This window comes from Gopherus evgoodei, chromosome 7 (assembly GCF_007399415.2).
Source record: "Gopherus evgoodei ecotype Sinaloan lineage chromosome 7, rGopEvg1_v1.p, whole genome shotgun sequence".
Lineage (NCBI taxonomy): Eukaryota > Metazoa > Chordata > Testudines > Testudinidae > Gopherus > Gopherus evgoodei.
In genome coordinates, this window is record NC_044328.1 from 100812739 (window position 1) to 100839642 (window position 26904).

General features: G+C 52.2%; 1 protein-coding gene across 4 annotated transcripts in view; it reads left to right on the forward strand.

Moving 5' to 3' along the window:
- The window catches only part of PC (pyruvate carboxylase), a 239134-nt gene that overhangs the window by 126402 nt on the left and 85828 nt on the right, over positions 1-26904 (forward strand). For all 4 annotated transcript variants that reach the window (XM_030568620.1, XM_030568617.1, XM_030568618.1 and 1 more), the window contains one exon: positions 2544-2662. In XM_030568620.1, coding sequence (XP_030424480.1) covers positions 2544-2662 — 119 coding nt within the window. The remainder of the gene's footprint in view (positions 1-2543; positions 2663-26904) is intronic.

Consider the following 26904-nt stretch of genomic DNA (forward strand, 5'->3'; position numbering starts at 1 on the left):
GGGATCCTTGGACAGATGCGGGGAAAGAAACGGTTCTTGCAAATAGCCTGGGTTCAGGCCAACGTGAATGCAAACAACGTGTGCTCTGCAGGGCGCGTTTGAGTCACATCGGATAAGGCAAAGGGAAGCTGAGCTGGGAAGAGGTTGAGAGGCCCAGGAACGGCACAGAGCAGTGGGGGACAGGGGTTGTGGGAATGGCTTTGAAAGCTGTGTCCTAGAGGAGACGTGGGCCACTGGGCAGAGGGTGAGGAGGATGGGGAGAGGGCCGGCTGGAGGGGGGAGGGGGGATCAAAGGGAGGCGTGGGAGATTGGGAGGAGGGGATCTGTGTGCCTGTGGTTTCACTGCAGCAAACACACATCCCCGATGCCCAGTGTTTGGCTCACCAGGGGTAGCTTAGTGAATACCAGAGCAATGGTCCCATCTACTCAATATCCGGCCCCCTCCGCCATCCTGGATTGGACCAATGGGCCCGTCTAGACCACCTGCTGCCCTTTATCAGCCCAGTGACCCATCTAGCCCGGTAACCCACACAATTCCCCTGCACACGAGCAGGTCAGTGGGCCCAGCTGTGGCCATATCCCCTCTCCAGCAGGGGCCAAGTCTCACTGCTCCATAGGAAGATGCAAGAAATGCCCTTAATGGACAATGGATAGCAGGAAGGACGCTCAGCAGGAAGGCTGTGGCACAGAGGAAAGAGCACTGGACTAGGGGTCAGGACACGTGTTTTCTATTCCCAGCTCTGCTATTGACATTCCCCTCAGTTCTCCAGGTAGGGTCACCAACCCTTCTGCTTTCGCCAGGAGTCTCCCAGAATCGGACTCTATCTCCCGGAGGCTACTGAAGCCAAACCGGGAGATTTTAGCAGCTAAAAGTCTGGCTGCACAGCGGAGCTAAGGCAGGCTCGCTGCCTGCCCTGGCTCCACGCTGCTCCCAGAAGCAGCCAGCATGTCCCTGCAGCCCCTGGGGGGACTCCGCGGCCAATAGGACCGCAGCCAATGGGAGCTGTGGGGGACAGCATGTGAAGCCACCTGGCCTCCCCCACCCCAGGGGCCACAGGGATGTGTCAACTGCTTCCAGGAGCAGTGTGGGGCCAGGGAGCCTAGCTTAGCCATGCTGTGCCATCAACTGGGAGCCGCTCGAGGTAAGCGCCGCCACCCCTCATCCCCTCCTGAACCCCAGCCCGCTGCCCCAGCCCTGAGCCCCCTCCCAGAGCCAGCATCCCCTCCTGCACCCCAAAACCCTTCCTGCACCCTAACCCCCTACCCTAGCCCTGAGCCCCCTCCCATATCCAAACTCCCTCCCAGAGCCTGCACCCCGCATCTCCTTGTGCACCCCAACTCCCCACCCCAGACCTGAGCCCCCTCCCACACCCAAACTCCCTCCCAGAGCCTACACCCTGCATCCCCTCGTGCACCCCAACCCCCTGCCCCAGCCCGGTGAAAGTGAGTGAGGGTAGGGGAGAGTGAGCAACAGAGGGAGGGGGGATGGAATGAGCAGGGCAGGGTCTTGGAGAAGGGGCAGGGCCTCAGGGAAGGGGTGGGGCAGGGGGTGGGGCAAGGGTATTTGCATTTGTGTGATTAGACAGTTGCTAACCCTATCTCCAGCCCACCCTTTGCCTGTTTAGGTAGTAAGCTCTTTAGGGTAGGGACTGTGTCTCTGGGCAGCACCCAGCCCAATGGAGAAGCCCCCTCGTCCATCCTTGTTCTTCGTCACAGGGTCTAGGCTGGATGGGGGGGCGCTGGATGGGGAGGCCCTGATTCCCAGCCAAGTTAATATGAGTAGGTCCAGCTTTTCCTCCTGTCCCAAACTCTGCTCAACTGCTCCTAGGGATGAAAACCTGGCAGCCAGCGGTGTATGAATGTTACATTATTGCTAATCACGCAAGCTACATTAGTGTCACCTCCCGGCATCTGAAATCTCCCTGCGCAGCATCTTCTGGAGTCAAGTGCTTTGGTTGGGAGGGCTGGGATCTAATTAAAAGCCGTGTTCTAATGATGTCTGATTGCACTCAATCGGGATTGGGCTGCAAGCCAGCCAGCCAAGCCACCCTGAGAAGGTGTCACATGCTAACCGCCAGGGACAGAATGAGGCCACGACAGCCACTCACCTGTCTGCTTGTTTGTCCCTGGGATGCCCTCCCTCACCCATCTCCTGGGGGCGGGATCCTCATCCCACTTGGCCGAGAGGGACCTTGCCACTTGCATCTTCAGAGGCAGGGCAAGGGAAACAGAACCCAGGAGTCCTGACTTCCAGCTCTCCTCTGTCCACTCAACCCCAGTCCCCGCATAGAGCCAGGAATAAACCCAGGAATCCTTACTTTCAGCCCCACCCTGCTCTAACCACTAGACCCCACTCCCCTTCCAGCATCAAGGATAGATCCCTGGAGCCCAGTGTCCCAGTCACTCTGCTCTAACCACTAGACCAGACACAGTGGCTCTGTTTCCCAGTCCTGTGCCCTAACCACAACCACTCTGTATATATTTGCCTCTGAGAGACACAGTTAGAATGCTCAGACCCTCACGAATCCCTTATCTCCTTGCAGGTAGGATATGAAAATGCTGGCACCGTGGAGTTCCTGGTAGATAAACATGGCAAACACTACTTCATTGAGGTGAATTCCCGGCTTCAAGTGGAGCACACGGTGACAGAAGAGATCACAGAGTAAGTGATGCCTCTTGCTCCCCAGTCTGCCGTGGTGGGGCATCTTCTTAGCTGTCTAAACAGAGGGATATGGAGTAGGAGCAGGGAGGTGGTATTAGCGCTTGGGAGGAGGAGATGAGAGGATGGAGGAGTGTGGGAATGTGACATATGGGATGGAGCGGGGAAGAGGGTGTACTGAATCCAAACACTGCTTGCTGCCCCATCTCAGACCAATAGGCCCATCTAGCTCGGCCTCCCATCCTGCCGTCCTAGATCAGACTAATGGGCCCAGCCAGTCGGGTATGCCCCAGAACCTGTCTTTCCACTCTGTTCTGTATTTGTACAGCACCTGGCACAATGGGTCATGGCCCATGACTGGGGTTCCTAGTGCTAATGCAAGCCAAATTCCATCTGCATATAACCTATAGACTAGAATAGCCCTGCACCGTGGCTCGTAGCCTTGTGTGATATGCTCCAGAGAGCTAGACCACATCTTGGTTGCTGTTGTATGAGCAGGCAGTTCAGCAGGTTGTTAAAGGTGGATGTCGCGTTTGCAGTTAGATGCAGACCAAGACATTGGGCTGAACTCGCAGCATTCACCTCCCCAAAGCCGGGACATGTTTTCACGCACACAGCTTTAGGCTCCGCGCTGTAAAGGAGCAGTGGGAGCCCCCACACTCCGCCTGGGAGGGGAAGAAGGAAATCCTTCCTCCCAGCTTGGCTGATGTTTCAGCAGAGCTGCCACCAGCAATATCAGAGGCTCTGAGGCTTGCGTGTTCCAAATTCACAAGTCAGGTCATCTTGAAAATCATCAGGTTGGTGCAGAAAAAAATCAGAGATCCCCAGAAATATCACCACACTGGCTTTAAAAATCACCCCCTTGGCTTAAACGTTATGAGGCTTGGCTTAAAAAACACAGCAAGAAGGTTTTTTAAAAGCAGGAAATTGGCTTAGGAAATAATGAGATTTTTGAACATTCATCTTGTTTTTTTAGTTTTCCTTCTGGTTTTGGAGCCCTTAATGTTAATCTTTTCCAGGTTTTCTCCCCCACTGCGAGGGTTAGAAAACTATCTCCAAAAAGAAAAAAAAAAGTTAAGTTTCTCATATGTTCATGACTCCGGGAGCTGGTGCTTTAAGGAAAGAACTAAATATCATGAGGCACAAGATTGCTAGGTGCCTGAGTCGTGCTATGTGCTAAAATTGTGATTCACCTGGCGTACTGTTGCTGTTTATATAGAGGGTTTGGCCAAATTTGATTTGAATTTTTCATTGTTTATAGCGACAGATAATAGCGATGTTTATTTTAAAGCTTTTTACAATTTTTATTGATTGAAATGTTCACAGTTGCAGGAAATTATGGGGAGGGTCACAGAATGGGGGAGTGAGACAATAATTATTGAACGACAGGAGAGGCTGAGATTCACAAAATCAAAGCTTCCTAGCTGTTAAAACACAAATTGTCAACATGGCATGCCCACATAGACAAAGTAAGTCTCCTTAAATCAAACTGGAATAAGTTTCCAAGCAACATTTTTCTGACACTGCCCGTCTGAGGCGAACTGGGGTGGCCGCCTCAGGTGCCAGACTGTGGGGAGGTGCCACTAGGACCCAGAGTGTAGAAAATTGTGTCTGCTGCTGGTGCATATGTATTCTCTCTGCCCTAGATGCACAGAGATGGTGGAGTGCTGGGCTGGAGGAAGGAGGGCGCAAGAGACATAACAGGCAGGCAGGAGAAAAGGTGAGCGAGAGTAACAGAAAGCAGCAGGGAGAGAGAAGGGGAGGACCCTCTTATGTACTCCTCTAGCACCCCCAGGCACCTGAACTGATTAACACCAGCTTCTCAGGGATCTTTCTGTTTCCTGCTGCTTCCCTGAACCCACCTGAGAACAGGCAGTCAGCTGAAGCAGTAGGAGGCAGGAAGGCCCTTAAGCAGTGGCGGCTCCAGGCACCAGCGCTCGCATGCCTGGGGTGACAAGCCACAGGGGCAGAACCAGCGCTAGGGGTTTGAGCGCCCTAGGCGGACGGCAATTTCGCCGCCCCGCGCGCTGGTCCCGCGGCTCCGGTGGAGCTGCCGCAGTGGTGCCTGTGGAGGGTCTGGCGCTCCGCAGATCCGGTGGAGCTGCCGCAGTTGTGCCTGCAGCTCCACCGGTGCCGCAGGACCAGCAGACCCTCCGCAGGCACCACTGCGGCAGCTTCACCGGAGCCGCCTGACGCCCCCTCTGGCAAAACGGCGCCCACCACTTATTCTGGCGCCCTAGGCGATTGCCTAGGCTGCGTAAATGGTAGAGCGAGCCCTGCACAGGGGACGCCCTGCCGGTCCCTGCGAGGGCGGCATGCCTGCGGGAGGTCCACCGGTCCCACAAATTCGGTGGCAATTCAGCGGTGGGTACACCGAAGCCGTGGGACTGGCAGATCTCCCGCAGGCAAGCCGCCGTGTCCGCGGGACCAGGGACTTCCCGCAGACTTGCCGCTGAAGGCAGCCTGCCTGCCGTGCTTGGGGCGGCAAAAAAGCTAGAGCCGCTCCTGCCCTTAAGACGCTGATATCTTCCCTCAGTCAGTCTCTGCTACCAGCCTGCTTATTTGTCCCCTTCAACTGAGTGTTGAGAGCCACTCTAGCTGGCACAGAACAGCAGTCATGAGTGAAAGAAGAAAGCGCCCTTCTGGGGCAACATTCAGAAAAAGAAAGCAAGCACAGGAAGCTTTTCTATCTAAGCAGGAAGGAGCTCTCCTGAGATACATAGACACAAATGTTCCCGGTGAGCCTTCCGGCCCCAGTGAGGATTTGAGTGACGAGGAGATGCCTGATCTTCCAGTTAGTCAGAGTGCAGGTGACCTGGCAGCTACTGCAGCATCCACATCTCCATCTCAAATGGATGCACATTCCTGAAGAAAAGTGTAGATCAGAGAAGAGTGTGGTGAAGGTGCAAGAAACTGCTGCCGCTGAGTTTAGTTCCTTAAGTCTAGATGATCCAGGACTGTGGACCCACTTGAGCAGTAGCCTGAGGGACTTCATTGTACTGCATGGGCCACAGCAAGTGAAAAACTTCATGTTCCCCAAAGACAATGAATAGAAGTTTCCATCCAACACACTACTGGCGTGAAATCCACAATGGTGACAAAGTGGAGAGGCCATGGCTTATTTATTCAAAAACCCAGAATGCTGCATTCTGTTTTTGTTGCAAACTCTTCCAGTCTAATGTTCCAGCCACATTGGGTTCTACAGAAACAAAGGACTGGAAAAATCCGGCTAGAAATCTGGCATGCCATGAGAAGGCAGCAAATCACCAGAGAGCATTCCATAGGTGGAAAGAGCTTGAGATGAGACTGAGATTAAAAGCCACCATAGATGATCAGCATCAAGAGAAGATTGCATCAGAGTGTCTTTACTGGCAAAATGTTCTGAAAGGGCTCATTGCCATCGTGAGAATGCTTGTTACCCAGACCTAGCACTGTGTGGCACTTCAGATCAGCTGTATGTGCCAAACAATGGAAACTTCCTTAAAATTTTGGAGCTGATGGCTGAGTTTGATGTTGTACTCCAGGTGCATCTAAGAAGAGTCACCATCTAAGAAATGTACATACACCACTACCTTGGAAAAACAATTCAAAATGAGATCATACAGTTACTAGCAACAAAAGTCAAACAGAAGATTGTGGCAGATCTGAAGTCAGCGAGATATTACTCTGTTATTCTGGACTGTTATGACATCAGACATACGGAACAAATGACTTTAATGGTGTGTTTTGTAACAACAACAGAACCTAGTGAAAATGTCCCTGCAATGGTGAACCATTTTCTAAAATTTATTGACGATGATGATACTACAGGAGCTGGTATGACAAATGTGCTTCTTAAAAAGCTGGAAGATACGGGAATTGCGATAGCTGACATGAGAGGTCAGGGCTACGATAATGGTGCCAACATGAGAGGAAAGAACAGAGGAGTGCAGACACGGATCTGAGAGTTAAACCATCAAGCTTTTTCTGTCCCATGCAGTTCTCATCCACTGAACTTGGTGGTCAGTGTTGCAGCATCAGCTTCTAGTGAGGCTGCTGAATTTTTTAATATAATTCAAAGTATCTATGTATTTTTCTCTGCAGCAACTCTTCAATGGCAAATTTTGAAGCAACATCTGGGAACTTCTTCTCTGACACTGAAACAACTGAGTACCACACGATGGGAAAGTCGAGTGGAGGCGTTAAAGCCTTTCAAACACCAAATTGGGAAGATAGATGATGATGCCATAGTTGCCATTATGGAGGATTATACTATGGCAGGAACTGTTCATGGGAGAACAGTGGCAGAGGGAAATGGAATCACCAGAAACATACATAACTTCAAATTTCTGTGTGGCTTAGTGTTGTGGCATGACATACTGTTTGAAATAAATGTTGTAAGCAGGAGACTCCAAGGTGTTGACCTTGATGTATCTGGAGCAATGGAACAACTGGACAAAGCAAAGTCATACCTCCAGTTTTAACAGTCAGATGAGGGATTTCAAAACGTTCTGAAGAGTGCACAGAAGTTGGCAGAGGAACTTCACACTGAAGCTATTTTCCCACCCATTCAAGAATACAAGAGTCACCGAAGAAGAAGACATTTTGATTACGAGGCACAGGATAATTCCAGAAGCGACCCCAAACAACAATTCAAAGTTGAATTCTTTAACCAGGTACTAGATTGTGCAATACAGTCAGTTCAAGAATGTTTCATGCAGCTCAAGGAACACAGCAGTATATTTGGGATGTTGTCTGATATTCCAAAACTCCTCACTATACCTGAAGAAGACCTACACCAGCAATGCAGGGCACTAGAGACTGTGTTGACACATGATGATGTGCGATATTGATGCGAGTTACTTAGGTAATGAACTGAAAGCCCGCTCAAGATACATTTCAGTAGGATCATCTCCAAAGGCTGTTCTGGAATATATGTGCACAAATAAGATGACCACCCTCTTTCCAAATGTTTTTGTTGCTCTGCGCATACTTCTAACACTTCCTGTAACAGTTGCCAGTGGAGAACGCAGCTTCTCCAAGCTGAAATTAATAAAAACACATCTACGCTCCACAATGACACAGGAGAGGCTGGACGGCCTTACAACCATCTCAACAGAGCATGAGCTGGCCCAGACTGTGGACCTTCAGGAGGCAGTTCAAATCTTTGCAGCGAAGAAGGCACAGAAAGCACCACTTTGATTATTCAAACAGATAAAAACGCCAGTGTTTACTATGCAGACAAGAAAAGTTACATTTGCTGTTGAGGCGTTTGAAAGTTAAGTGTTGCTTAAAATTTTTGAACAAGGCATTTTAAGTTGTCAGTTCTCCTTTACTGGGGTAGGTAGCAGAGCAGTACCATGAGAGGAGTAGAACAGGAAGAAGGCAGAATTGAGATCTTTCAAAGTTTTGGCCCAAGCGAGGGGCCATGGGGGCGTCATTTGAGCTCCCCGCCTCAGGTGCCAAAATGTTGTGGGCCGGCCCTGCGTCTGTACATTTCGACTGTTGTGTTTGGAAGTATTTTTGCGTCGGTTTGTGTGTGTGGTGAAACCGATGGTTACCGACATTTACGGATTAAAAATCTCATCCTTTCAAGCCTATTCATATGATGGTAGCAATCCAAAGGCCCAACTATACAGTGCCTAGCACATGGCGGGGGATTGTCAACTGAGACCCCCCCATGTGCTAAGCACTGTACAGACCCCCCCCAACCAGACTTGGGGCCCAGAGCGTTGCACATATAATTGTTCAAAACCCATGCATAAATAATGAATGATAAATAATTACAGACTGGAGGAAGGATGGCCCAGTGGTTAGGACACTAGCTGAGGACTTGAGACACCACGATTCACTTGCTCCACCACCGACGTTGGGCAAGTCATTTAGCCTCTGGGTGCCTCATTTTACCCATTGTACAACAGTGATCTCTGCTCTGCCCTGCCTATCCGGGGAGTCTTGGGGATAATACATTACTACTCCTGAGGCGCTCAGCCTGTGTAGCGATGGGGCCATGTAAGTGCCATCGATAGGCCCCCACCATCGAGCCCTGAGAGCAACGAACGGCTGCACAGTTACTGAAACGCCAAGCACGCACGTTGTCACCTTGTTCAGTTCATCAGCACTCCTAGCAGAGTGACGTCTGGCCCCCATTATGAGGACTTGTCACATGAGCAGGTGAGAGACAGCCCAGACTGCAGCAGAGCGGGATCCTTTCTGATCCTGCCTGCTTGCGGGTGCCATGCTACCAGCAGCCCTCACCGTTTGGGGGCACTGTCTACATTGATGAAGGCCTGGAGGTCATGCACCAGGATAAGATATTATCTTACCATGATCTTGGCCCGGCATGCTCGGCAAATCAGATGTGTGCTTGCCTCCACCCCATCCCCTGATGTTCTCTAATGCATTATCCTCACAACCCCTGGGGGAGGTGGGGCAGGGCTATTACCATCATTGTGCAGATGGGGAAACTGAGGCACAGGGCAGCCAAGGGCCAGCTTCTTAGGGGCTAGACCCACAAAAGGATGTAGGTCCATAAGTCCAACATCTAGGTGCCACTGAGAATTTCCAGCCTCCTGCTCAGCTGCTGCCTAATTCCCTGCCCATCAACATGCACAAAACCATTGACTCCTGATGCCACATCACAGCTTACAGGCAGTTCGGAGCCTCACATCAGCCAAAACCCCGGCCCTGAGGCAGGATTCTCACACTGTGTGTTCCCCCGCTAGCTTGCTAGCGGCCCCTGATACTGTAGGTGTGCTCTGAGCATGCTCAGGATTAGGCCTTGTGCAAAAGATAGCATGTGTGTAGGTCTGGCCCAGAATGGGTAACAGCCCAGTGGACTGGGTACGTACCTGGGTTGTGGGAGATGCAGGTTTGAATCCCCACTCTGCCTGAGCCCAAGCAGGGACTTGAACACATCTTTCCACAGCCCTGCCGAATGCCCTGAGTGCCAAGCTCTTGGCCATCTGAGGGCAGGACTCTCTGCTTCTCCATGAGAAAGGGCCGCCCTGTCTTAGGCACCTAACTCCAGGAGAGGGCTCACAAGTGAGTGAGGTGCTGGACCCTGAACCCTGCCTCTTTCCTCTGCATTTCACTCTTGGCTTCCTGAGCCGGCTCCCTGCGCAGCTTGCTGGCTTCTGAGCATCCTTTCCTTACACGCCAGGCATGGGGCATCTGACTTGGAGCCAAGACTTCCACTCGGCATCAGGCCCCCGGGGAGCACTCCAGCTTAGACACTGCAACCCAGAAGAACCTCTGTGAATCTAGCCCCCCGTGTCTGGTCCAGGGATTGTGACGGAACCCAAGTGGCCCATGCTAGCACCTGAACTGCTGCACCATCCTTTGTTGGTCCCGCAAAATGGGTGCAACTGAGGCCAGGACAATTTGTGGCTTCCTGAATGGTGGCGAATGTAGCTCAGAGTGGCTCAGGACCAACATCCAGCTAGCCCAGCACTAGATGGCATGTTTTAGACACACACCAGATACTGGACTTAACCCAGGGGGAGTTGGGGGAAATGGAATGGCCTGTAAAAGACAGAAGGTCAGACTGGATGCTCTGAGGTGTCTTCGGGCCTTACAATCGATGGATCTAGACCGCACAGGAATGCCCCTTCCAAACCTTTTTCCAACTTGGAGTCGCTTGGGAAGATGGGCTCATTCGAAGAATGTGCATTTTCCTACAGCCAGAGGCAAGGTTGTGTGTACAGGGACAAGAAATGTCAGCTGTACCTACGGGGTGGGGAGGGGGAGCTGTGCCCTTGGACTCTGGGACTCTGGAAAGGAGTCAGATCCTGGTGAAAAGCAAGTAATTGTGAGCTCCCAGTGTGAACAGGGAGCTGAGATTGAATGCAGTCCTAGGGTGGATCAGAAGGGAGCACTGAATAGGAGCAGAGAGTTGACTTCATGGCACCAGTGACTGGGATGCTGTGTCAGCTCTGGGGTGTACCCATTGAAACATCACAGAGAAAGAGCCATAAGAGGGATCTGAGGGCTGAAGAACTCTGAGACTTCTTAGCTGGGTCTGATCCTGATAAATAAAACGGCTGAATGGCCCAAGCCCCCTGGCCCTTAAAGGGCCAAGCACCCTATTATAGTCTCATAGAGGACAGCAGGGCTGGATTGCAGCTATGCGGGAGCGGCTAGAACACTGTGCCCTCTTTGGGGTGACTGGGTTCTACTCCCTGCGCTGCCAGTGAGCGTGTGCAAGTCGTTGCCCCATCCTGGGCCTCAGCATCTCCTTTTGTAACAAAGGGATAACGACAGCTGATCTCACTCCTGGGCAAGGGATCCTGTATAAACAACCCCTGTGTCCCACCCCATAGGCAGCTGCATCTCAGCCCCGGGTGAGGGAAACTGTATAAACAGCCCCTGTGTCCCTCCTCAGAGGCAGCTGCATCTCAGCTCCGGGCGAGGGATCCTTTGTAAACAATGCACGGACCACAGCCATGTCTAGAGAGAGAGTCTCTTGGCAAAGCTAGGCACTATAATGAATGTGAAGTTGTTATCAATTAGCTGGCAATTGGGAGATTAGGAATGGGAAAAGGGGAGGGGGGCGCTGTGTGTTTCCAGGGGCATTAACAATGCCATAAATCCTCGTCAGCATTGGACATATGCAGCCAATTACAAAAATTAGCTCTAATTAGCAGGATGCAGCCTCTGGCTTCACAGTTCCCCAAGCAGCCGTCTCTGCTCCCAGGGAAGCTCTAGCCAGGCCATGTGTTCTGCTGACAGCTTCCAGCCTGCTTCACTACAGAGGGGCTGGTGTGCCTGCCTGCCTGCCTGCCTGGGGGGCTCTGGGGATTTCTCTCCCCAGGCTGTCTGGCCTCAGGGGTCTCCCGGAGATAGGCACATACAGGGCATGCAGATCATGGTCAGGGCAGTTTCCGACATCTCCTCCACTGTTTGCCGAGTTGATCTTAGTTTGAGCTAGTGCCTTACAGCGCCCCCTGCTGGGAGAGGCTGGGACTGGATTAGCCAGAAGCTCCCCCACAGCCAGTGCTCCTGCCCTGTTCCCTAAAGCGCCCCTGCTGGGACAGACCAGGACTGGAGGAAGCAGGAGCTCCCCCACAGCCAGTGCGTCTGCTCCCTCCAGCGCCCTCACAGCCAATGCTCTTACCCCCCTCCCTCCAGTGCTTCTCCTCTGAAGATGATGCTCCTGGTCACAGCCTGGAGAGCAACGAGGAAGGATTGAGGAGTGGTGTCGTTCATTTCCAGCTGAGGGGTGTCTGGCCATGGCCCCATGGCTGGGGGGGCCGGTATGGCAAGCAGGAGGCCGGAGGCGTCCGCGCGGTGAATATTCCTGTGCTGGGGTTGGGAAGCAGAATCCCTTTGATGTTCCAACCCAGGGAGCTGGGCTGAATATAAATCGCTTAGCCTGGGTGGCTCCAGCAGCTACAAGGGGCTGGGATGAGGTTTTAGCTCTACAGACTTGGCTGAAGTGCTGCATGAACCCCTTTTCCCCACACCCCCGGCCAAGCCAGCCTCCTCCCTGTGCAGTGTTGCCATGAAGTATTTGACTCTCAGAGAAATGGAGGCATAGAAGGGTAAAGGGTTGGAGAGGATATTGGAGCCAGGAGTCCTGACTTGCAGCCCCCCATTCTAACCACTAGACCTTCTTTCCCTCCCAGAGCTGCGATAGAACCCAGGAGTCCTGGCTGCGAGAGACCACCCCCACTAACTGCTCGAATGTGCACCATTTGTGGCATTGTTTGGTGGCTGTCAATGTAACTTGGCTCAGCTCAGGTGCTGTTGCATTGTTGTATACTAGGGTTGCCAGGGGTCCAGTTTTCGACTGGAACACCTGGTCGAAAAGAGACCCTGGCAGCTCCAGTCAGCACCACTGACTGGGCCATTAAAAGTCCGGTTGGTGTGGGGCTGGCAGGCTCCCTACCCAGCTCTGCATGGCTTCCGGGAAGCAGCCAGCATGCCTCTCCAGCTCTTAGGCATAGGGGCAGCCACAGGAGCTGTGAGGGCTGTCCCCACCCTGAGCACCGGCTCCGCAGCTCCCATTGGCCAGAAGCCGCACTCCCCGCTGGAGCCCTCATCCCCTCCTGCAGCTCAGCTCCCAGCCCCAGCCCAGTGAAAATGAGCGAGTGAGTGATGGTGGGAGAGAGCGAATGACAGAGGGAGGGGGGATGGAGTGAGTTGGGGCAGGGCCTCATGGAAGAGGCAGGGCAAGGGTGTTTGTTTTGTGCAACTAAAAAGTTGGTAACCCTATTGCAGGCGTCGGCAACCTTTCAGAAGTGCTGTGCCGAGTCTTCATTTATTCACTCTAATTTAAGGTTTCACGTGCCAGTCATACATTTTAACGTTTTTAGAAGGTCTCTTTCTAGAAGTCTATAATATATAACTAAACTATCATTGCAGGTAAAGTAAATAAGGTTTAAAAATGCTTAGAAGTTTCATTTAAAATTGAATTAAAATGCAGACCCCCCCAGACCAGTGGCCAGGACCCGGGCAGTGTGAGTGCCACTGAAAATCAGCTCTTGTGCTGCCTTCGGCACACGTGCCATAGGTTACCTACCTCTGCCCTATTGTATACCCTGGGAACAAATCAGCCTCAATGATGGTTGTCATGCAGTGGGCTCTAACCGCTAAGAGGGTGGCCTGGGGGTCAGGACTCCTAGGTTCTGTTTCTAACTCTAGAAGCGGAAGGGAGTCTACTGGATTGGCGCAGAGATGGACTGGGAGCCAGGAAATCTGAGTTCTGTTCCTGGCACTAACATTGCCCTTGGGGAGGTCTATTTGCCTCTCTGTGCCTCAGTTTCCCTGCCCACCCGTTGTCTATTTCGGTTGTAAGCTCATTGGGCCAGAGACTGTCTCTCACTGGGTGTTTGCACTACTGTGGGCCCCAGTCTTGATCAGGGTGTGTGCAGCACCTGGCATGTCACTGCAATACACACCGTGATCATAAATGTGAATGCTGTGGCCAAGCCACTTCTCTCCTAGCCCTTGAGGGGGGGTAGGGGGATCTAGCTGTAGATAATAATGAGAGACCCCCAGTCATGCCCCATTGCTACTCCTGCTCCCCTAGCCATCCCACCCTGGATTACAGGCCGGTAGAGCCGTGCCTAAAAATAGCCATGTAATGCTCTTGAAATCGGTTCTCTCTTCCTTCGCCCTCGCGTGCAGCCAGCTCTCCATTGTGCAGTGGTGAGCACTGCTGCTTGCCGTTAGAGAAACTCTCCCACCTCCTTCTTGCTTTTATTTGTCAGTCTGGTTTTCTTCCTGAATTGGGTGGGCAGCCCCCACTCTGAGAATCCAGGCTGATCTCTTGGGCTGGGGAGCCTGTCTCACTTTTCTCTTTGCTTCGATTGTCTGCGAGAGGCGGTGAGGAGCAGGAAGGTTATCTCTGTCTTGCGTGGCTGGGTGGGGGCTTCTTGGTGATTTTTTTTACATGCACCCTGTCACCTCCTCTAATCATCAAACTCTGCTCCTGTCGCAGAGCTGGGGAGAGAACCCAGGAGTCCTGGCTCCCAGCCCCCCTTGCTGTAACCCATTAGACCCCACTCCTGGGTGAGCTCCTGGGTTCTCTTGCTGGCTCTGGCAGAGAAGTGATGTCTAGTGGTTAGAGCAGAAGGCTGTGGGGGTCAGGACTCTGAGATTCTATTTCCAACTGTGGGAAGGGAGTGATCTCTAGTGGTTAGTGCAGGAATTGCTGGGAGTCAGCTGGCTCTGGGAGGGGCGTGGAGGGGGTGGATTAGAGCAGAGGACCTGGGAGCCAGGACCCTTGGGCTCCCTTCCCTGCTCTGCCACAGACCTCAGGCAAGCCACTTAGTCTCTGTGTCTGTTTCCCTCTTTGTACGCAGAGGATAATGGTGCTTCCCCATCACACAAAGGTTGGTGCATTGCCCGATGGCAAGGTGCTGGCGTACGACTGGAACTAGGGCCAGGCAGGGACTTGGTTAGATGGCAGCAGTGCGTAAAGTCAAAGCAGTTCTCTTCAGGTCTGAGGCCCACTCCTTGCTGGCTGCCAGCAGTCAGGGTCCTGGTATCAACAGGTTCTGAGGTTTTCTGACGCTTCTGAAACTTCTGGGGACAGCCTTTGTTGAAGACCGAAGACAGGGCTAGATGGGCACATTGGTCTGATCTGGGGGTAGGGGGAGGGATACTAGGCTGGATGGCCCCCTAGATCTGATCCAACTCAGCAGGGATCGGGTTAAGGGGGGGGGTCAGATACCAGGTTAGATGGGCTCATTGGTCTGATCCTGCACAACAGTTCCCATGTTCTTAGATAGTACTGGGGATGCGGGGGGGGGGCGCTGCCCCCTGCTAGAGAGAATCAGGCTTGGGTTGGTGTGTCTGCCCCCTGCTGGAGAGAATTGGGCAGTTGGTACGTGTTGTGTGCGTTTGTTTTTGCGGGCGCACACGGTAGGATCCTCTCTCCTTTCCCAACTGTGCCCTTGGAAAGTTTCCATCTGCTCTTCTTAATTCTCCAGTGCTGGTGCAAATGAATCGGTCTCTCCTTAACAGCAAAGGTTGCTCAGGTTTAACTGCTATGTTCTGAGGTCAGGGCCAGACACACAGAATGTACTGTGTTCATTATCTGGCCCAGCCATCCAAAACTGCCGGCCATCTTGCACCTGATTGGGTCGCTGCAGCGTTAGCAGATAATTTTGCCTCATTTCTTGGGGGGAAATCTAATTTGAGGTGGCACGAAATCCAGAAGCAAACGGATCTGGTGCCAATGAAAATCTATAGGGCTGCTGCAGTGCAAATGTAATTGAACGCATGCCACTCTCGGTGTGCTGTGCGTATTGCAATATACTGCGTGCATATATATGCCGCTTCCAAATCTAATATGCTGCCTGCAAAAGTCATTTACCACATGCCAAGAGATATATATAGACTGCATGCAAATATAATATACAGTATGCACATGTAAGATACTGTGTGCTAATGTAATAGATTGCATACCTACACACACACACATATACTTGTTCATACTGCAATATGCTGCATGCTCATATATATGCAGCATGCAGATCTAATATACTATGTGTTTATTTAATATAGTGCAGGGATTCTCAAACTGGGGGTCGAGACCCTTCAGGGGGTCGTGAGGTTATTACTTGGGGGGTCGTGAGCTGTCAGCCTCCACCCTAAACCCCACTTCGCCTCCAGCATTTATAATAGTGTTAAATATAAAAAAGTGGTTTTAATTTATAAGGGGAGGGGGTCGCCCTCAGAGGTTTGCTGTGTGAAAGTGGTCCCCAGTACAAAAGTTTGAGAACCAGTGATTTAGTGCATCAAAATATAATGTACTGTTTGGATCATTAATATCCTGTGTGCATATGCAATATATGGCATACAGATATATACATTGGGTACATATTTTGAGTGCCTCTTAAATATACTGCTTGCATATGTAACATGTTGCGTACAAACACAGTACATGCATGTGTAGTATGCTTCACACGCATATATATGCTGCAGGTATATGTAAAATACCTCACACAGTTAGGAATTTACTGCATGCAAATATGCAGTGCTACATGCACCGGTAGTTTACTGTATGCACAGGTAATTTTCTGCATGCAGATGTAATATATTTTGTGCTTATTTAATATACTGCATGTAGTATAGGATATATATTTACTGCATGCAAATAATAATATATATTACATGCATATATGCAGGGTGCCTGTTTCATGTCGTGTGTACAAGTGTAATATGTGGCCTACAAATATAATATGTTGCATGCCTGTTAAATATACACTGCATGCACATTTAATAAACTCGGCATATGATCCCCATGTGTGTCAGTGCCTGGAGCTAGCTACATACGCTGGCATTTCCACTGAGATCCCTTGCTATCGCCTCAGCTCCAGGGAGCTGGCTGAGGAGGAGTCTGAGCTGTGTAATTGCTTGCATGCTTTGGCACATGCCAGACAAATTACTCTCCCTTGAGATCAATACGCCATAAAAATACACAAAAAGCAAGTACATTTATGACCTTCCCCTAGAACGATTCTTTCTAAACGTGTAGTTCGTGTTTAGTTCCTTGCTGCATCATAGAGGCAATGTACTTTGCTTGTTACAGCAGGTGGGGGTGGGGCTGGGGCTGGGAGTCAGGACTCCTGGGTTCTATCCTCCGCTCTGGGATGGAAATGTGGGTGTAGTGGTCAGAGTGGGGCGGACTGGGAGTCAGGACATCTAGGGTCTGTTCCTAGTGCGAGGGAGAGAGTAGTGGTTAGAACAAGGAGTACACTGGCAATCAGAACCTCCTGGGCTCTGTTCCTAGCTCTGCCATTGACCTGCTGGGTGACCCTGGGCAAGTCCCTTCCCTTCTCTGTGCCTTGGTTCCCCTCCCTCCCCCCCCTTTGTATTTTTCCATTGGAAGCTCCTTGGCGCAGTCTTTCACTGTCTGTGCAGCACCCGGCACAGCAGAGGCCCCACCCTTGGTTGCGGTCTGTAGAATCTACCCTAATCTTCCTCATAACAAGCAATGAGGATGTCGGAACACTGTTTGATTTGTGTGACGGGCTGGCAGCCTGTCTGATTTCTCTTACCACAGGCCTTGCTGTCACTCCAGCGGGTGCCATATAAAATATTTATCACACGAACACGCAACGCTATATTAAAGCCTTTGCCGAATCTCAAGGTCCTTTGCTGAAACGACGCATCATCACCTGCAGCTCTTCCTTTGACTCGCACTGTCCCAACAGGGCTCTCTGTTCTCTACAAACCTCTTGTCTGTTGCGAACTGCCGCAGAACCTCGAAGCTGCGCACATTGCTTTTGGCTGGGCTTAGCCGATGTCACCGCTTGTATCCTTGATTGCCCAAGATCTGACACCGGAAACCTTGTATTTATCCACATTAAAGGCCAGTTTGCCCTCTGGTAGGGAGGAGATGCTGCCAAGAGTCTGTTTTTAGAGCTAGAAGCGATAGGAGCGGAAGCTGGGAAGATTTTCTGCTGCCTGTCCCAAGTTTGTATCATTCTTCAGTCCTCACTGCTCCTGTGCTATCCACTAGATCTCCTGCTTCTCTCTCACTGACACAACTTGGATGTTGCCAGAAATAGCGCCACCTGCTGTCTCTTGCCATAACAATTGTAATTGTTTCCTCCAATCACTATAATTATCCTCAGAACAGGTTCACAGCCCAGTTTATAACTTCAGAGTTTTTACCATTGCAAAGACTGCAAAAGATTGCAGGCTGGCCAGACCCAAGACTCCCAAGAAACTCCAGGCTGTTTGCTAAGCCAACTTTCAGGCTGGGGTTACAGCACCCAGCTGGGACCCTGGAGATCTGGGGTCAATTCCTGGCTCTCTTGCATGACCTTCTTTGCTCTGTGCCTCAGTTTCTTCATCTGTAAAATGGGGATCACATTTCCTTTCACCGCAGGGGGGCAGTGTGAGGTTATATAAAGAGGTCTGGTTTAGAGGCGAGGCCATTGAAGTGGGAGTCAGAACTCCTGGGTTCTAATTCCTTGTTCTGTCTCTGACCTGGGGTAAGCTTCCTTGCTTTTCTCTGCCTCAGTTTCCCCTCCAGCTCTTTGTCTGTTTAGACTTGAGGTCTTTGGGACAGGGACTGTCTTTTCTTGTGTGTCTGTGCAGCACCGGGCGCAGTAGGGTCTCCCCGATCTAAAGTGGGAATATGTGCAGCACCCAAAACAATTGGGGCCCTGATCCAGCACAATGGGCCCCCCCAGCTCAGTTACCCATTACTGCAATACAAATAAATTCATTTGTGGTTGCAAAGTTCCCATACTATAGCGACGGGTGCAGATAAAAAACGAACTAGATGGCAGCGAATTTACCCTGTAAAGAGCTTTTGAATCCTCCTATCAGTGCTCAAACAACCCACCTTTCAAGGCTTCTTTAATAAGAGCCCTAGTTTATATTTATTTTGCTAATATGTAGCTAGATTTATAGCCACGCTGGGGCCGGTGTGCAGGCTGCTTTTATGACACGCTTAGCTCTTTAAATTGAGATATTTGCATATTTATCCTGTAACCTTTAATGAACATAAAAAACTCCAACCTTTCCCAATTAATCACTGCATTAAAAGGCCCAAACAGCAATCTAAGGACTGTTCCTTGCATAAAATAAATAAATTGGGCTCAGAACCAATTTGTCAAGAGGAGAAGAGGCTAAATAGCCTTGTCAGGGAACCACTGATAAGGGATGAGAGCGGGGCCCAGAGAGGAGACATGGCATTCATGCACAGTGGACTTTCTCATTATATAAAAGCCCCTTTGTGCCATTCAAGTACACCCTGCTCTAACCATGGGGTACTACTCCCCTCCCAGAGCTAGGCTAGAACTCAGGAGTCCTGGCTCTCAGGCCTCTGAGCACTAAACCCCACTGCCCTCGAGATGAGAATAGAATCCAGGCATCCTGCATCCCAGCTCCCCCCAACCAGTGGACTTGACTCCTCTTTCAAAGCTGGGGAAAGAACCTAGCTTCCAACTCCTTTAAAACACTAGACCCCACTTCCAACCCAGACCAGGTACAGAACCCAGGAGTCCTGGCTCCCACTTCAAACTTGTAGCCACCAGACCCTGCTGCTCCTGCGAAAGCCTTCCCCCTCCTGTTCTCTCTGCAGGGGAGCCTGGCTAGAGGCAGGGGATGTGGCATGCTGGCACTAACTCATTTTAATTCCAGCTCTACTAGGTCACCTTGGGCTAGTCACTTAACCTCTGTGTCCTGCTGAGGGGGGCCTCTCAGCCATTCTCAGCCTCCCTAGGGGGCTGTGAGCCTTAATTGCAGCTGTAAAGCACTTTGACATAGGCTGCTGAATTACCCAGTGCTGGCAGCCAAATCCTGCCACCTCTTCTTGCAACAGTTGTAATTTTATAAGCAGCCCCCACACTCCACCCCAGAGGTGGGTGCATTTCAGCACCAGGTGAGAGATCCCTGTATAAAAAGCCCCCCCCCCGCCCCACCCCAAGGCAGCTGCATCTGAGCACTGGGTGAGGGATTCATAGATTCCGCATAGTCTGACCTCCTGTATAACACAGGCCATAGAACTTCCCCAAAATAATAAGAGGTCCCTATATAATCACACACACACATGGCTCCACCTCAGAGTGGCTACATCTCAGTGCCAGAAGAGGGAGCCCTGTATAAACAGCTCTCAGGCCATACCCCAGAGGCATGTGCATCTCAGCCCACTATGCCCCGCACCCAGATCAGCCCCAAAGCCCCATATAGCTTAGTATCTGCCCCCCTTCCACTTCCTGCACTGGACATTGTGTGATTGTGGGGCATGTGCATTGTGTGATTGCGGGGCAGCATTAACCTGTGTCTGCTCCATGCTCCCATAGATGGCCCCACCTCAGCTACAGCAGCCAGGCGGCTTTGTTGTTGGCATTGTGCGGGGCAGCCGCCTGTCTTTGGGAGATAAGGCTATTTGATGGGCATTTATTCCTGGTGGGACAATGGACCTGGCTCCCTCCATGAAGCACCTTTCAGCTGGAGCCCCCTGCCCCTATCAGAACAATCCGTTTTTCCGCAGCATAGTTGGAAATCCATCACAGATAGCAAGCTGGTAGGACTGGGATTAAGGCCACCTGGGTTCTATCCTACCTCTGGGAGGAGAGTGGTGTCTAGTGGTTAGAGCAGGGGGAGCTGGGAGTAAGGACTCCTGTGCTCTCTTCTCAGCTCTCCTACTGATGTTGGACAAATCCTGTAGCCTTTCTTTGCCTCAGTTTCCCTATCTGGTCAACAGATATAGTTTCCCTTGTGTGTATGTGTGGGGGGGGAGGATCAGTGGAATGTGATTCAGGGGACCCATCTAGCCAACAGCAGCTGGCACCAGCTTTGTTAGGGGAAGGTGCAAGACACCCCCTAATGGGGAGCGATAGAATAACTGGCCTCTAGGGAAAAATTCCTACAAAAATTCTTCTATAAACAGCTGCCCCACCCCCGGAGGTGGTCACATCTCAATGCCAGGTCCTTGTATAAACAGCCCCTGTGCTCCACCCCAGAAGTGGCTGAGTCTTACTTAGACAGAGGGTAAGTCTACACTGCAATTAAAACCCCCAGCTAGCCTGTGCCAGCCAACTCGGGCTTGGGCTAACGGTTCTTTAGTTGCAGTGAAGACATTTGGGCTCAGGCAGTAGCCGGGACTGTCCCACTTCACAGGGTACTAGAGTCCGGGCTGTAGCCCGAGCCTGAATGTCTACAGCACAGTTAAACAGCCCCTTAGCCTGAGCCCAGCGAGCCTGAGTCAGCTGGCCGGGCCAATCACGGTGTCGAACTGTAGTGGAGACATACCCATAGAGTCTCCTGTGCTTACTGGCACAGCCCATTTCCCCACAGCCGTCTGTCCAGACCAAGGTGTTTGACTCCATCGTAAGTTGTCTTCACGATGGCAGCATCCTTCTCTATTGTCCTTGTCCTCCACTCCTCCGCATTCCTACAGCTGGAATCCAGTCCAAGACGTACTTTGTGCTTCTGCCACGGGGCAGCGGCCAAACCACCATAGTCAACTCTGCCCAGTTACTGAGTCCTCACTGTGCTGGCTGTGTGGCAGAGGACTTCCATATCGGTTAAACAATCTCGCCAATCAGTTCCCAACATTCTTCTCAAACCAAGCTGGTGAAATGCATTCAACTTCCTGCCATGCACTTTCACTATCTGTCATAGTTCCAAGACATACGGTAATGTTGGGAGGACAGTAGCGTTGCATAGTCTCATTTGAGTGTGCGTATCAGTGCCGGATGAGAAATTCTTGTGTAAACAACCCGCATGCCCCACCCCAGAGACAGCTGCATCTCAGTGCCTGGCAAGGGCTCCCTGTATAAACAGTCCGTGTACCCCACCTCAGAGGTAGATGCATCTCAGCACTGGGTGAGGGACCCCTGTATAAACAGTCCCCGTGCCCCACCCCAGAGACATCTGCATCTCAGCGCTGGGCAAGGGATCCCTGTATATTAAACAGTCCTAGTGCCCCACCCCAGAGGCAGCTGCATCTCAGTGCTGGGTGAGGGACCCCTATGTAAGCAGTTGCCTTAAGCTTTGGAGCAGAATAGGGTTAAACCAAACCCAAAGCTCTCGATGGGTCTTTAAACTCCTACTCATTTAACTCCAGATAGTCCCTTTCTTCATACAAAAGTTCAGTCCCCTTGTGGAATCCTGCTCAGCTCTTCATCTCAATTGTGTCTTGTGGCGGGGAGTTCCCCAGAGTAACACTGCTCACTTCTGAATTTGCCACCTTTTGCTGGCTGCCCCTTGTTCTTACATCATGTGACTAGGGGATGAGCAGCTGGGTCTAGTGGGAGCGTGTACCCCAGTCTAAGGGTGGGCTGCGAATGAAGCGTTTCCTGTAGGTCACTTTGGAATGTGCTGTCTTCCTGCTTCGCTTGCTGTCCCTGTTACTAATGAGAATTGCTACTAGCAGGTCACACACTTCATAGCTTCTGCTGGTTGAGTGCTCTGTCCCCACCAGGGCCCCTGGCATCCCTCCATTCCCCCACTGCTCCCTGGGTGCCACCTGCCCAGCCCCCTCTATTGCAAGAATTCCCTGCAACTTCCTCCAATCTCTCCCCTGCCAGGGGCTCTATGTGTCCCTCATTCCCACCTTCTCCCCATGGGAGGGGCCCTGTGTGGGCTTCCCTCCCCCCATTCCACGGTCCCCATTCTCCTCCCCCATGGCTGGGGTCTGCCTCGCCTTCCTCCATTCTCCCATTCCAGGGTCCCCTATTTTTGCCCATGATAGGAGCTTGGAATGACCCACCATTCCCCCATTCCCTCCCATGCCAGGGCTCTGCATGCCTGCAATCCTCCTTCCCCCATGGCAGCCCCCCGTCTTTTGCCCCCCATACCAGGTGTCTGCATGCCCGCAATCCTCCTTCCCCCATGGTAGGGCCCCCCCTTTCTGCCCCCCACACCAGGGCTCCACATGCCCACAATCCTCCTTCCCCCATGGTAGGGCCCCCCCAGTCTGCCCCCCATACCAGGGCTCTGCATGCCCACAATCCTCCTTCCCCCATGGTAGGGCCCCCCCAGTCTGCCCCCCACGCCAGGGACTGTATGACCTTTCCCTTTCCTCTGGGTGTCATTGTGTTACACTCTGTTGGGAGGGTGGGCAGAGATGAGATGAGGGAGTGTTCTGCTGGGAAGCCTGAATTGGTACCAGCAACCAGCTGTTTGATCCACAGAGAACATCAGAGGTGCTTGTAGCTGGGTGTAACAGGACGACCTGCCCCTTTAAGGGTGAGCCAGCCTGGCCCTGCTACACCTGTGCAGAGGGCTGGGCTGAAGCCAGGGAGAGCCTGGTACTGGGGAGGAAAGCAGATGGGCTGCTTCTCTCTGGGGTGAGGAGCCTGGGGGAGAGCCAGGAGCTGGCTGAGGCTGCTGCAATGGTAGGTGGGTAGAGCTGGCCCCGGTTGTTGGGCTGTTTGGAGCCCAGGTGGCTAGACAGCAGGACAGATGGTTGCTGCTGGGCCCTGCCTGAAAGGCGGCATGCTGGAGGCTCTCTTGTCTTAGAGCTGGCTGCAGGGCTGAGCTCCCCGGAGCGGCTCGGCTGCAGGGCTAGGTTACCTCTGCGGGGGAAGTAGGCTGAAGAGCGTGATGGGGAAGCTGAGGTGGAAGTGCTGGGCTCTGGGACAGTCAGGCTTGTACCCTGGGGCTGTGCTGAAGGGCTGTCAGGGCCTTCACGTCTCCCCATACTCCAGGATCCAGAGGGTGCTGGCTATTGCTCCTAGGGCCTTTCCTGAAGGATGGGAATGGCTCAGAGGCGGTGTTCAAGTTATGGTGTGACAGGCCAAGATGTGCTGTCGAGTTCGGTGTAAGCTCAACCAATTACTTCTTATTTGTATTACTCCTACTAGAGCCCGGTGCTAGGTGCTGTACAGACCCAGCATGGAAAGATGGTCCCAGCCTCAAAGAGCTTCCGGGCTAAGTGTAAGACAAGGATCACTAGGTGGGGGAGCATGAAGCAATGATCAGGCAGTGCTGTGGGCCATAGTCCAGAGGTGCTAGAACTGGAGGAACTGGGGGTGCAGCAGCACCCCCTGGCTTGAAGTGGTTTCCATCATATTCAGGGTTACAGTTTGGTTCAGTGGCTCTCAGCTCCCCCACTATACACATTATTCCAGTGCCCCTGCCATGATCTCCCTCATTCTAGCATTTTGAGGCAGGGTGAATAGCAGAGGGATCTTGTACTGAGGAGTTCCCCAAGCCTGTTTGGTGGTGTGTCCTCCAGGAGGCCTTTGATTTATAGGCCTGGCTACAGCTGATAGGTGTGCTAAGCGCCTTTCAGGCTAAATGGGAGGAAGAGCAATTAATCTCCTCTTTGAAGTGAGAGAGCTGGAGAAGTCTAAGCCAGTGCTCCATGTGGCAAGGCTGATCAGAAGCGAAATTGTGTAGTCTCAGGGGTTTCCTGATTGCCAATTCTGAGGCTGGGGTGCTGAATGGTTGCAGCTGCGTCTGGATGAGAGAGCCAAATAGTGAGCAGGGTAGTCACGAGAGTGACCCTAAGTGAGAGACACAGGGCACAGGACTGGCTGGAGACTTGTGCAGGGATTTCAGACCAGGGCAACTGCCAGCTCTTTGTTCCTCCTGTGCTCAAAGAACAAAATTTTCTCTGTATGCTTAGAAAATGAACAGGATGGCACCAAAGGAATAGCGGAGTGGGACCATCTGCTTCTTCTCCAACTAGGAATAATCTGGCAAGGCCCTGGCTACCAGCAATCAGCCTGGGATGAAGGGGCACCAGCATTAAGCATTCCCCGTTGATCGTTCCTGAATTTGCCACCTTCCGGGCACATTCCCTGCCCCCTCATTTCTACATTTGGAAGCAGGGTGAATGGCAGTGGGATCCAGTGGCCATGAGTTCCCCAGGCTAATGTGATGAGGAAATAGATCCATCTGAAATTTTAAAAACACTCTTTTGAGTACTGAAGCTGGATCTTCTGAGATGCCTGACTGAAGAGTGGGCGCTGGGTCCAGAGGCTGGGAACAGCAACTGCCCTGTGCTAGGGGAAATGGAAATGATTAATAAACCATAATAGCAGCAATTCAGACCATCTGTCTGTGTGACTGGAGAAGCAGGGTGGAATTGTTAATTAATTGCCACTCTACCAGTGCCCCTCAATCCCAACCCACAGCTCCCTGCGGTCCCAGCCCTGGGCTCTACCCCCATGATCTCTGCTAATGCCCCTCAATCCTGACCTGCAGCCCCCCCATTGGGATTGAGGGGAACTGGCAGAGCTGTGGGAGTGGGAGGCCAGAGTTGGAGTTTGCAGTGCAGTGGGGGGGCATTGTCCCATAGCGTTCCATGGACATCATATCCACTGCTGCCCCCTCCCCTGCAGTCAGCAGTTGCCCCAAGGGGCTGTTAATTAAGGGCTACAGTCACTCTCCAGATTCCCCTGGGAATGGAGCGCCCCCTGCGTTGGCAGAGCAGGCACCTGGCCGTGCTGAGAGTGTGAGCTGCTTAAATCAGAGCTCGCCTGCCTCCAGCTCCAAAGAGACCAGACTCCCATACTCCCCCCGCCCCATGCCATGGCTCGAAGCCTGGCATCAGTTTCCCAGCTGCTCTGCCTGTCTGTACGGCGTGAGGTAGTAACCCCAGCAACAGTGCTGTCAGTCACCCTGTATTTGGCGGGGGGAGCAGCACTGGATCCATTGTCCGTGAAAATGAGGGACGTGATTGGAGAGGGGCAGGTAACAGGCAAAGCTACATCGTTGAGCTGCCGTTTCCGTACAAACTCACTCACACACCCCAGCTCTGCCGCTGCCCCTCAATCCAAACCCACAGCCCCCTGCTATGCCAGCCCTAGGCTCCCCCACAGCTCTGCCGGTGCCCCTCAATCCTGACCAACAGCCCCCTGCTATCCCAGCCCTAGGCTCCCCCACAGCTCTGCTGGTGCCCGTCAATCCTGACCAACAGCCCCCTGCTATGCCAGCCCTAGGCTCCCCCACAGCTCTGCCGGTGCCTCTCAATCCCAAGCAACAGCCTCCTGCTATCCCAGTCCTCGGCTCCCCCTCACAGCTCTGCCAGTGCCCCTCAATCCTGACCGGCAGCCCCTTGGGGTCCCAACCTGCTGGGATAACCCCTCTGACTCAGCAGACACAGTGTAATATAGTAGAGGTGGCCTTGGGCTAGGTCTTGGGACTTGTGGGTCCTGTATAGAGTCCTACTACTGAACTTGGGCAAGTCCCTTTGTCACTCTCTGCCTGTTTCCCCTCCCACTCCTTGTTTAGATTGCAAGCTCTTTGGGCCGAGTACTGTCTTTCGCTGCAGGTCTGGGGAGCACCAGGCCCAATGAGGCCGTGACTGGGTGGGGGTTTCTGGGTACGACTCTAAAACTAATAATGAAGGTGGCTCTCCACTGAGCGAAAGCTTTCAGGTTTCTGCCCAAGTTCAGGGCGGCTGAGGTGTTCAGATTAGAAACAAGGCCCCAGTTTTTAGCAATGTGAGTGATTAAACATTGGAGCAAACTCCCAAGGGAAGCGGTGGATTCTCCAGACTGGCTGCCTTGCTGGGAGATACTTAGGCAACCCAAGTGGCTGGGCTCAATACAGAGGAACTGAGTGACACTCTGCCTGTGCTACACAGGAGGGCAGCCTAGACTGTCTCATGGTCCCCTCTGGCCTTAACTCTGGGAGTTTCTGGTTCTGTTTTAAAATAGCCCCTTTATTATAGCCAGGTGCCTCAGTCCCAGCCTGTGGTTAGAGCTGGGAGACAGGGTGCCCTAGTTCTAGCCCTGACTCTGGGAGGACAGTGGGGTCTAGTGGGTTAGAGTGGGAAACATGACTCCTGCCCCATGTACTAACCCCTTAATCGCAGAGCTGGGAAGAGAACCCAAGAGTCCTGACTCCCCTCCCCCCTCAGAATCTCTCTGTCTATGTAAAGGCAAGATCTGAGCTACCTGGGGTTAGGTCACAGGCAGGTGCATTTAAAACAGCTGCGTTTACAACCCAGCTTTGAGTTCATGGATCATAAAATATCAATCACCCCGCAACGTGTGCGTGTTGCAGGGGCTGCTGGTCTGTTAGAGCCCTTGTCAGGCGTTTGCCCTATTGACTGAGCATTGAAGGCTCGCTTGTCACTTGGATGGTGCTGTAAAACCCTCAATCCTTATCATTATGAATCTTATGTTATTGGTCACACACCAGGACTCTGCCAGACTGGAGGCTCTCCATACCCTATCTGAGATCTGGGCTCTGCTCAGACACACGGTGAGAGACAGATCCTGCCCCCAAGGCTCACTGTCTGAATAGACAAAGGGCAGGAGGGGAAACGGAGGCACAGGGGCCCAACTTACGACTCTGAATGCTTGAATTTGGCTCTGTGGGACTATGTGAAAACA